The 12,094-nt window shown below is 36.1% G+C and overlaps 1 protein-coding gene across 5 annotated transcripts in view; it reads left to right on the plus strand.

Annotated features, from left to right (window-relative positions):
* MYO9A (myosin IXA) overlaps nt 1-12,094 on the plus strand; it is a 300,363-nt gene that overhangs the window by 138,259 nt on the left and 150,010 nt on the right. For all 5 annotated transcript variants that reach the window (XM_055277888.2, XM_055277886.2, XM_063638792.1 and 2 more), the window contains exon 12: nt 10,877-10,998. In XM_055277888.2, the coding sequence (XP_055133863.1) occupies nt 10,877-10,998 (122 nt within the window). The remainder of the gene's footprint in view (nt 1-10,876; nt 10,999-12,094) is intronic.

The raw sequence follows: 12,094 nt of genomic DNA on the forward strand, positions 1-12,094 counted from the left end.
GGTCAAACAAAATGTGGACTTTTTCTCCAAACTGAGGTTGAAATCAGTAATAGGTTTACATTGTACCCCAGAATTTGTGTATGAGGACATAGGCAGACACAGGTTTCATCAAACTGAACTCAAGGGAAATGGTTAAGAATAGAGAATGAACAGAAACACCATAACAGCTAGCAGGTCTACAGAAAAGAGGGAGAAAAGATCTTTATATCATCAAGTCTCCCATCATTGGATCTTGTTGCTGTCTTAGCTTTTTAAAAAAGTGCCTCTATTTTGCTTAAAGGACATACTGGCTGGTTAACAATAGCATGACAATATTAGTCCTGGCCAGCTTGATGAATGCTTAAAGTTTTAAACATATAACTTTTTAGCTAGATGCTACCCTAGAGCTTTGGAAAGATAATATTATTTGTTATAATGTTAGCTAACACTTATGAGTTATGTAGTGTTACTTATCAGTCAACACTGTTTTTATTCTAGTTTTTCAGATGTTGTCTAAAGCCAGTATTCAAACCTTAACACTCTGGCTCTATAATATTTTCTTTTAATCAAAAGCTAAGCTGGGATTGCCATCCATGTCTCTTGATTCAGTCCAAGACTCTTACATAAATCATATTAAGTTAATATTCTTTATCTCTTGCAAATAAGTACATATGTTAGAAGGGTGAGGGAATGCATTTTGTTTTCTGGGTTCTATATTTTACAGAGCAGAACATCAGTTGCTCTGTGGATCATTAAACAGAACATTGGTTAAATTGCTTTTGAAAAAGACAAGCATTCTTTATTGTAAACTGAAATTATTCTTTTCTAGAAGTCTAGATTAGACAGAGAGCCAGAAGAAATGCCTTGACCATAAACGTATTATATATAAAAATAAAAAACCTTAGAGTTTATGGAAAATGTGTTCAAAACTCCTTGGAAGATGGGTGATTCTTATTTACTTGCTACCCTGAATATCAACGTTTTGGGCAATGTGGTGCAATTATGGATCAGAATCTTGTTAAGTGTCTTATTTATATGTACCTCATTGGTAACTAGTATGAAATGGGTACTCAGTGATTACTTGTTAAGTTCAGTTGAGTATAAAATCAGTTAAGGTTAAAATTTTTAAAAAGAAGATACAGTATCACAGGTACATTTGTAGGAAAAATCTTCAATATGATGACTGTGGTTTGGTTCTAAATTTTGTCCAAAAGGAGTACATAGGCATATAGGATGGGAAAGAGATGTAATAATTGCCATGCAGGATGTAAATGCTATAATCAGATATAAGGTAAAGTAGTTACACAAAGGATGAGGTTGATTGGAACTACCTGAAAGGCTGCAAAAATTTTCCAGTGTTGATTCTGGCATATAGTTTCAAATAGTGAGCTGGAGCTCACTAGATTGTCAATGGGAAAAGATATTTTAGGCAAAGGTAACATTATACACATTGTACTTAAAACAGTGGACTTATATGTCATGCAGGGAAGATTAGAATTTTTCAAACAATGAGAAGCTATTTGAAGTATATTTAGCAGAGGACTTGAATTGGACTGAAGAGCAGTGAACTGGAAAGAAGGAGAAAAATCTATGAACTAGTTGAAGTACTGTCATGTGTCACTTAATGATGAGGATATGTTCTGAGAAATGCATCATTGGGTGATTTTGCTGTTATATGAACATCATCCTGTATTTACACAAACCTAGGTGGTATAGCCTCCTACACACCTAGGCTATATGATATAGCCTGTTGCTCCTAGGCCACAAACCTGTACAGCATGCTACACTGAATATTGTAGGCAATTGTAACACAATGGTAAGTATTTGTGTATCTAAATGTATCTAAACATAGAAAAGATACAGTAAAAATACAATATAAAAGATAAAAAATGGTACAGTTACATAGGGCACCTACCATGATTAGAGCTTGCAGGACTGGAAGTTACTCTGGGTGAGATGTTGAGTGAGTGGTGATAAAGGCCTAGGACATTACTGTACACACACTACTTAGACTTTATAAACACTGTACACTTAAGTTACACTAAATTTATTAATTTTTTTGTAATAATAACCTGAGCCTACTGTAATGTTTTTACTTTATAAACTTTTTTAACTTTTTGACTTTGTAGTAGCAATTTAAAACACAAACACATTGTACAGCTGTACAAAAATGTTTTTATATAATTATAAGCCCTTTTTCTATTGAATTTTTTTAAAACTTTAAAAACTTTTTTGTTAAAAGCAAAGACACGTACATACATATTAGCATGTGTACATACATATTACCATAGCATATTAGCATAGGCCTACACAGGGTCAGGATCAAAACGTCAGTAGACAATATGAATTTTTTGTGAGATTAGGGATCCCTGTTGTATATGCAGTTGGTCCTTGACTGAAATGTCTTTGTGTGGCACATGACTGTAGAATGGGTGAGTGATTCTGAACTGAATCAAGGTAGTGGTAGAGATTATAATGTAGACTAAGAGACCCAAAGAGGTTTCTGATATTTGAAAGTACAGCCATCCCTGGGTATCCACAGAGGATTGGTTTCAGGACCCCCTGCTGAAGAATACCAAAATCCACAGATGCTCAAGTCCCTTATGTAAAATGGCATGGTGTTTGCCCATAACCTATGCACATTCTCCAGTATACTTTAGATCATCTCTCAGTTTCTTATACTTAATACACTGTAAATGTTATGTAAATAGTTGCTATACTAAGTTTATTTTTTTTTGTATTTTTTTCTCTTAAATATTTTTGATATGTGGTCGGTTGGAGCTACAAATGTGGAACCTTTTGCAGATATGGAGGGCCAATTGTATGTTTTCTGTTGCTTGTATTACTGCCCTCTTTTTTCTTTTCCTTACTTGCTGAGAATTATTCTTCATTTGATGGATTCATCAGTAAATTGAACAACAGTTGTGTGCCAGGCAGTGTGCTAAGCATAGAAGATAGAAAATTTAGAGTTCAGGGATCTTATTTGAGGAGCTCATAATCTAGCAAGTTTTTGTTTCATCCATTTTACTTCTGTTGTTGTCAGACTAGAAACTTTTGATGAACCTTACCTTGGAGAACAACCAAAAAACTTCAACAACATATATTTGAAAGCATTGGAGTACCTTCAAATAAGTTTTACAGGGCCTAGACTATAAGAAAGAAATCTAGGGAAGTGAGCCCAGCATTTCGGTGCTGCTTTGTTCCTACAGACATTTCGTTATTTTTGTAGTGTTTCTGATTCTAAAAGGGCAAGGCTTGAGAGTATGAGGAATTGAGCAGAGTTTTCTTCTGACTCAAAGATAAGGAGGAGGCCCTTGGTAATTCCTATAGGCTTTAGGTTGAGATCCCTAAAGGGTTACATCTCAGACAAAAGTAAATCAGAAGTAAACCTGGCATCAGAAGGACTGAAGCCCAGTTTAAAATCATCTCAGTTCCCAATTAGGTTAAAATAATATAAAATTTGTAGTATTCTTAGCCACCTGCCAAGAGCAAACACAATCTCCACTAAAAGAAGACATCATCCAACTGCTAAAATTATCTTTATAATTTTTCATATACAGGATCTAACAGTCCAGAACAGAGAGGGAGAGAGAGAGAAAGAGAGACACAGAGACAGAGACATAAAGACATACATGGAGGCAAACTAGCATGAATAAAAACCACGAGAAATGTAGCCGGGCATGGTGGCTCACGTCTGTATTCCCAACACTTTGGGAGGCTGAGGCAGGTGGATCACTTGAGGTCAGGAGTTCAAGACCAGCCTGGTCAACATGGTGAAACCCCATCTTTACTAAAAATACAAAAATTAGCTGGGCTTGATAGCACATGCCTGTAATCCCAGCTATACAAGAGGCTGAGGGAGGAGAATTGCTTGAACCCAGGAGGTGGAGGTTGCAGTGAGCTGAGTTTGTACCACTGCACTGCAGCCTGAGTGACAGAGTGAGATTGCGTCTCAACAACAACAATAACAACAACAACAACAAAAACAAAATCCCAAGAGAAATGAGATAATAGTACCACAGTGGATCCAGCCAATGATATTAGCACTAGACATGGACTGGAAAGTAACCACGCTTTCAAAGAAATTTTTAAAAATAAGGTGCAATATTTTTATTAAAGAACTACAAATTACTTTTAAAAATCCCAAGTTGGGGAAAACCTAGAACTAAAAAGTACTGTGAAATTGAGAAGACACAGATGGTTTTTAATAGTAAGATACAGGTTAGTAAAATTAGTAAATTGGAAGATAGACCAGAAGAAAATACTGAGCCTAATGAATGAAGATAAGAAAGAGACTTATACTCTAAGAGCATAGTGAAAAGGTCTAACATGTGCCATAGGAATTTTGGAAAGATGTGTGTGAGAGACGTAGAATAAGTTAGAAGCCATATTTGAAGACGTAATGGTTGAGAATGTTCCAAAACTGTCAAAACAAAAAAACAAACGCAACAAGCATACATTTGAAAAGCTCTTTAAGAATCCAGGGCATGTTAAATCCAAAGATATTTATACCTAGAAAATTATAGTAAACCAAAGACAATGAAAAAAGTCTAAAAAGCAGCTAGAGGAAACCAGAGACTACAGATGCTCCTTGCCAAGTTGAAAATATTTTAAGTCAAAAATGCATTTAATACATCTAACCTACCAAGCATCATAACTTGACATAGCCTACCTTAAATGTGCAGGACATTAAATGTGCTCAGAACACTTACATTAGCCTACAGTTGGGCAACATCATCTAACACAACACCTATTTTATAGTAAAAATGTTGAATATCTCATGTACCACATATCACCAGCCTAGGCAAAGATAAAGTCTGTAGAAATTATGACAGTTTCACCCCATTGTAAAGTTGAATCATTGTAAGTCAGGGACATTTCTATCTTTAAAGATGCAACAATAAGACTTGGCAGTCAGCCTTTCAGTGGAAATAGTGGAAGCTAGGAGACAATGGCATATTTTCCTTAAAACCAAAGTATATTGTTTAGGCAGCAAGTTGTTTCCAATTGTAGCTCAGGTATAGGAAGGAATGAAGAGCAATGAAAATTATAAAAAAGTCATTGAATCTAAATGAATATTAATTAGACAAAGTTAAAAATAACTTTTATGGTTTAAATAGAACTATTTAGGCTGGGCGTGGTGGCTCACATCTGTAATCCCAGCACTTTGGGAGGTAAGGCAGGTGGATCACCTGAGGTCAGGAGTGTGAGACCAGCCTGGCCAACATGGTGAAACCCTGACTCTACTAAAAATACAAAAATTAGCAGGGCGTGGTGGCAGGCGCCTGCAATCCCAGCTACTCGGGGCTGAGGCAGGAGAATCGCTTGTACCCGGGAAGGGTTCGCGGAAGTTCCAGTGAGCCGAGATCGTGCTATTGCACTCCATCCTGGGTGACAGAGCGAGACTCCATCTCAAAAAAAAAAAAAAAAAAAAAAAAGAAAATAAAAAGCAGAACTATTTAATGTTTAAATATAACTAAAATACATGACAGTAATAGCATATGTTAGGAGTAAATAGAATTTAAGATACCCTAAGATCTTTGTATTAAATGCCAAGTTACAGAGATATTATTTCTGTTAGTGGTAAGTTAAGGATACATGTTTTCTAGAATTGCCAAAAATAGTAAAATAATATAAAACTTAAAAAAAAATACAGAGGATAAGTAAAATAAAAACACTCAATCCAGAAGAAAGCAAGAAATAAAAGGAATGCCATGAAAGTCAAAGAACAAGTAGTAAGGTGTTTGATTTAATCTCATATATATTAGTGATTACATTAAATATAATTGATTCATTGCTCTAACTAGAAGGTAAAGATTGTCAGACTAGATACAATACAAAACTAAACTAAACTGATTGTTGCTTATGAGAGACATTGTAAGTATAAGTATATAGAAAGATTAAAAGGATGAGCGAAGATTTAGTAAACCTTAAGAAAAAAAGCAGTTGTAGCTATATTAATATCATATTTCAAGCATTACTAGAGATAAAAAGGAATATTTAATAATGCTACCCTTTAGCATTATTCACTTCCTTGGGAAGTAGTATACAGTTCAAAATTTACAAGCACCTGATAGCATAACCTCAAAATATATAAAGCAATAATGAATAAAACTCAAAGAAGAAAAATATATTTACCATCATAGTGGAATGTTTTAACATACCATGCTGACTTGCCGATAGAATAAGTGTTCAAAAAGCTGGTAAGGATATAGAAGATTTAAAATATCTAGAAGATGAGATTAGTACCTTTGTGGGCATCCATCACTGACTGTCCTTCAGAGCAGAATGTCAGTTTCCTGCCCTTAGGCCTGAAACCTTATCAATTAAGGATATAGAAGATTTAAAAATCAGGCCGGGCGTGGTGGCTCACGCTTGTAATCCCAGCACTTTGGGAGGCCGAGGCGGGCGGATCATGAGGTCAGGAGATCGAGACCATGGTGAAACCCCGTCTCTACTAAAAATACAAAAAAAATTAGCCGGGCATGGTGGTGGGCGCCTATAGTCCCAGCTGCTCGGAGAGGCTGAGGCAGGAGAATGGCATGAACCCGGGAGGCGGAGCTTGCAGTGAGCCGAGATTGCACCACTGCACTCCAGCCTGGGCGACAGAGCGAGAATCCGTCTCAAAAGAAATAAAAAAATAAAATAAAAATCAAATATATAACTGATATGTATAGAACACCACATCAACAGCTGCAGAATGCACTTTTTTTTTCAAGTTTGTGTGGAATATTTACAAAATTTGTTTATATCCTGGACCATAAAGTGAAAGTCAGATTTCCAAGGATTGAAATGACACAGATTTTAATACCATAATAAAATTATACCTGAAATCAATAACTAAAAAATAACTGAAAAATACCTATATGATTAAAAATTAAGAAATATTCTAGGCTGGGCGCGGTGGCTCACGCCTGTAATCCCAGCACTTTGGGAGGCCGAGGTGGGCGGATCACGAGGTCAGGAGATCGAGACCATCCTGGCTAACATGGTGAAACCCCGTCTCTACTAAAAATACAAAAAAATTAGCCGGGCGTGGTGGTGGGCCCCTGTAGTCCCAGCTACTCAGGAGGCTGAGGCAGGAGAATAGTGTGAACCCGTGAGGCGGAGCTTGCAGTGAGCTGAGATTGGACCATTGCACTCCAGCCTGGGCGACACAGCGAGACTCTGTCTCAACAACAAAAAAAATTCTAAATAGCCTAGAGGTTGAACAGTTAGAAAATATATTGTACTTAATGACATGTTACATATTAAAACTATGGGAAATGCCTAAAGCAATACTTAGAGGAACATTTCATAGCTCTTAGAAGATTTTTGTTTAAAATCAGTGATCCCTGTCAACAATTGGGAAAAAGATCAGCAAACTAAACCAGAGGAAAGTAGAGAAAATGAAATAATACAGATAAAAGAGGAAATTAATAAAAGTGTGAAAACAAATATACCATGAGAGAGGATCAACCAAACCAAAAGTAATACTTTGAAAGGGCTAATAATATTGATGAACCCCTCAAGGAATTCATCTGAGAGAGAGAGAGAGAGAGAGAGAGAGACAAGACAGAGAGAGGGATATACATAACCAAAATCCCAGTGATAGAGGGTATTACTCCGGATCCTACACATATTAAAAAGATAGTCGGACACACTGAATAACTTTATGTTAATAGACTTGTCAAATGATACGAACAAAAGAGCTTTTCAAAACTGACATAGAAGAAATAGAAAATCTGTGTCTGTAACTATTAATGACATTGAATATGTAATTTAAAACCTTTCCCTGAAGAACATTGCAAGCCATGGTGGTGAATTCTACCAACATGGAAAGAAGAAAGAGTATCAGTCTGACATAAGCTGTTAGGTGGAATAGAAAAAAGGACAATTCTCAGTACATTTTAGGGGGCCAGGATATCAATGATACACACATCTGTTAAGGATATTAGAAGTGGAAATTACAGGTCAGTTTCACTCATAAACACAGATACAAAAATTCTAAACAAATATTAACAAAATCCATCAATATGTACAAAAGGATAATACATTGTAACCAAAGGGAGATTTTTTTTTTCAACATGTGCTTTACATTTAACTGAATCAAGCAATTTAATCATCTGTTAATAAATAAGGAGGAAACACAATTATTTCTAGAGATATATAAAAAGCAGTTGATAAAATTGCATAGCTATTCCTTTTTTTCTTTTAAACCAGGAGTAGAAAATGATTTTCTGATAAAGGACATCTACAAAATACAGGTAATATCTTATTGAATGAAAAAGACTGTGAGTGCTTTTCCTCTGAGACTAAGAACAAGGCAATAATGTTTTTCGAGAGTTTTGCTTGTTTGTTTGTTTTTTGTTTTTAAGACAGAGTCTCACTCTGCAGCCCAGGGTGGAGTGCAGTGGCGCAATCATAGCTCACTGCAGACTTGATCTCCTGGGCTCAAGAGGTCGTCTTGCCTCAGCCTCCCAAGTAGCTTGGGACTACAGGTGCATACCACCATGCTCAGCTAATTTTTTTCTTTATTTTTGTAGAGTCAGGGTCTCAATATGTTGTCCTGGTTAGTCTCAAACTCATGGCCTCAAGTGATCCTCCCAGCTAGGCCTCCCAAAGCATTAGGGTTACAGATGTGAGACACTGTGCCCAGCCAAGAGTTTTTATCATGAATACAAGCATGTCATACAAGGGGGAATCCAAATGGGCAGTAAACATAGGAAAATGTTTTTTCTTTGTTATTCATCAGGGAAATCAAAGCTAAAATCACATTGAGACACCAGTAGGCATTCACTGAAATGACTAAAATGAAAAAGACAGACAATACGAATATTGGAGAGATATGTCTATAGGGACATACACTGGGATGTGTGTGTAAATTGCCACAACCACATCAGAATGCTGTTTGGCATTATCTGCTGTGGTTAAACATGTAGTTTATAATCCTGTGTTTTCACTCAAAAATAGGTATAAATGCACACCGAAAGTTTTGTGTGGAAATGGTCATAAGATGTTATTTTTAATGACCAAATATTAGAATTAAGAGCAGTGTCTATCAGTAGTAGAGTGGGGCTTGACTTGTGCCTATAATCCCGGTGTTGTGGGAGGATTGCTTGAAATTGCTTGAGGCCAGGAGTTCGAGACCAGCCTGGGCAACAAAGAGAGATCCTGTCTCTTAAAAAAAAAGAAAAAAGTAGAATGGGTGAACAAGTTATTGTATACAGATACAATGGAATACTCTACAGCAGTGATTCTCAAAGTTTATTCCTTCTCTCTCCTCAATAGTAGCATCAGCATCACCTGGAATCTTTTTAGAAATGAAAATTCTAAGTACTCTGTACCTACTTATGCAGAAATTCTGGGGATGGAGTCCCAATACTCTGTGTTTTAACAAGCCCGTCGTGTGATTCCGTTGTACGTTAAAGTTTTAGAACTAATGCTTTGTAGCAGAGTTTGGCACACTTTTTCTATAATGGCCAGATCTTTTAAGGCTTTTTGGGCCATATGTCTCAACTCAGCTGTTACATTGAGAAAGTAGCCATAGACAATATGTAGCTGAGTGATTGTGTTGTTTCACAATGCAATTAAAATGAATGAACTTCAGGTACATCCAACAAAATGATTGTGTCTCTGAAACATTAGTTGAATGAAAAAAGAAAAGAGAGAGACAAAATGAGTATGTGTTATGTGATTCCATTTAGATACTATTTATAAATAGGGGAATCTTATTAATTGTATTAGAAGCTGACTTTGGGTAGGAGGGTTTGGGTAGTCCTTGGGAAGAGATGATGAGGAGGACTTTTGGACTTCTAGTAATGCCTATAAAAATCATTAAGCTCATACTATCTAGTGTGTATATTTTTCATGCTTTAAAAAATTGGGGGGAAATACCTTTCTTACTGCCATTGGGGAGTGACCTTTATATGACTATTTCTTGCATGTGAAATTGTTAATTAAAAGAAAAGAAGTATTTACCTTTCCTAGTTAGAGTAACTATAGTTTATGTTAGGGTTCATTCTTCTTTACTGGATAATAATGAATACAGAAAGAATGATGGAATTTCAAAATCAGAAAACAACAAAAAAGAATTTCAAAATCACTATTTGCAGATTGGCAGTTGACTTGTGCAAGTACTATAAGTGAATGCTAAGACAGTTGGGTACATGGGGTATTTTACTTGATGCCTAAATATCACTGCAGTGCAGAAACATATCTCCTTTACATTCTCAGATGCATTTTTTTCCTAAAAAAAAAAACGTCTAAAAAGTAAAAGTATCACAAGGATGAATAGAAGAATATATCTCAGTACAGGAAAGAATAAGAAAAAATGGAGCGCTTTGTAAGATGATTTTTAGTAGTTACTCAAGACCTGAACCTCGAGTTTTTTAACCTTAGAATTCAAAACCTTTTCTTTAAAAAAAAAATGTCCTAAAGATTTTATTTTGCCAAAGTTAAGTGTGTATGAATTCCATATAATTACTGGAGGGTGATGGGGTCCCACTTTTCCCAGAAATTGTTTCATTAAATTCATTGTTGATAATCCAGGAAAAATATAGTCCTTTTTGATGGCTTAAAGTCATGTAGGAGATATTAGCCTTCTTTGTTCATTGTATGTTTTTACTTAGTGGAATCATCAGATAGTGAGACTAAAACAAATCTAGCCCTACATTTTGATTAGAATGAACTTAGAACTAGGATTCTAACAAAACAAATTTGTGGCATGTCTTTTTAACAGAAAACAAATACATTGTATTAAGATTTGTACAACTGAAATTATACATTCTTTCATTGTGTGGATTGGTGATTTTTAAAATCTTAGAATTTTAAGCAGGGTAAAAGCTTTTCAGTCTATATTATATACCTATTTTCTGCAAGATGAATAAATTGTTATTTTATTTTTTGGTTTTTCTAGGAGGAATATAGAACTGAAGGTATCAGCTGGCACAACATAGATTACATTGATAATACCTGCTGCATAAATCTTATTAGCAAAAAACCAACAGGACTGCTTCATCTTTTGGATGAAGAAAGCAAGTGAGTGTGATTCTGTACAGTTTTGTTATTGGCTGTTTTGGCTTTTTATCTCTTTTTAAGTTAAAACTTTTTTCTTACATTACCAAATAAAGAGCCACATTTTTTTTGTACAATTTTTTTTTTTTTTTTTTTTTTTTTTTTTTTTTTTTTTTGAGACGGAGTATTGCTCTGTCACCCAGGCTGGAGTGCATTGGCCCCATCTCAGCTCACTGCAACCTCCACCTCCTGGGTTCATGCCATTCTCCTGCCTCAGCCTCCCAAGTAGCTGGGACTACAGGTGCCAGCCACCATGCCTGGCCAATTTTTTGTATTTTTAGTAGAGACAGGGTTTCACCGTGTTAGCCAGGATGGTCTCAATCGCCTGACCTCATGATCCACTCACCTCAGCCTCCCAAAGTGCTGGGATTACAGGCGTGAGCCACCGTGTGTGGCCACAGTTTTTTTTTTTATATCTATGTGTTTCTAGGTAATTAGGATGGGTTTCATTACTTGAATTCATTTTTTTCTTAAGTTCTTCTAGATTTATTCAATACACATTGATGTCAAACTTGTTGACTTTTTTTTTTTGGTTACATGTTTCTTTCTTTGTAAATTGAGCTTTCATGTATGAGATGTGTTTGTAGTTTTCATGTTTAGCAGAAAAGAATATCATGATAGGCCAAACGTGGTGGCTTATGTCTGTAATCTCAGCACTTTGGGATGCCAAGGCGGGAGGATCACTTGAGGACAGGAGTTCGAGACCAGCCTGGCCAACATGGTGAAATCTCATCTGTGCTGAAAATATGAAAATTAGCTGGGCATAGTGGTGCAGGCCTGTAATCCCAGCTGCTCAGGATGCTGAGGCATGAGAATCGCTTGAACCCAGGAGGCAGAAGTTGCAGTGAGCTGAGATGGCGCCACTGTACTATAGTCCAGCCTGGGCGACAGAGCAAGACTTTGTCTCCAAAAAAACAAAACAGAAAAAAGAATGTATGGTAAATTAGTAATGTCTACCATGATCGTGCAGTGTAAGTGGCAACATCTGCCAGTTATTTACTGTTCCTTGTTAACACTGTTCAATATAACTGACTTAGATATATGCTTCAGAAATAATGCT

Source organism: Symphalangus syndactylus, chromosome 5 (genome assembly GCF_028878055.3).
Source record: "Symphalangus syndactylus isolate Jambi chromosome 5, NHGRI_mSymSyn1-v2.1_pri, whole genome shotgun sequence".
Taxonomy (NCBI): domain Eukaryota; kingdom Metazoa; phylum Chordata; class Mammalia; order Primates; family Hylobatidae; genus Symphalangus; species Symphalangus syndactylus.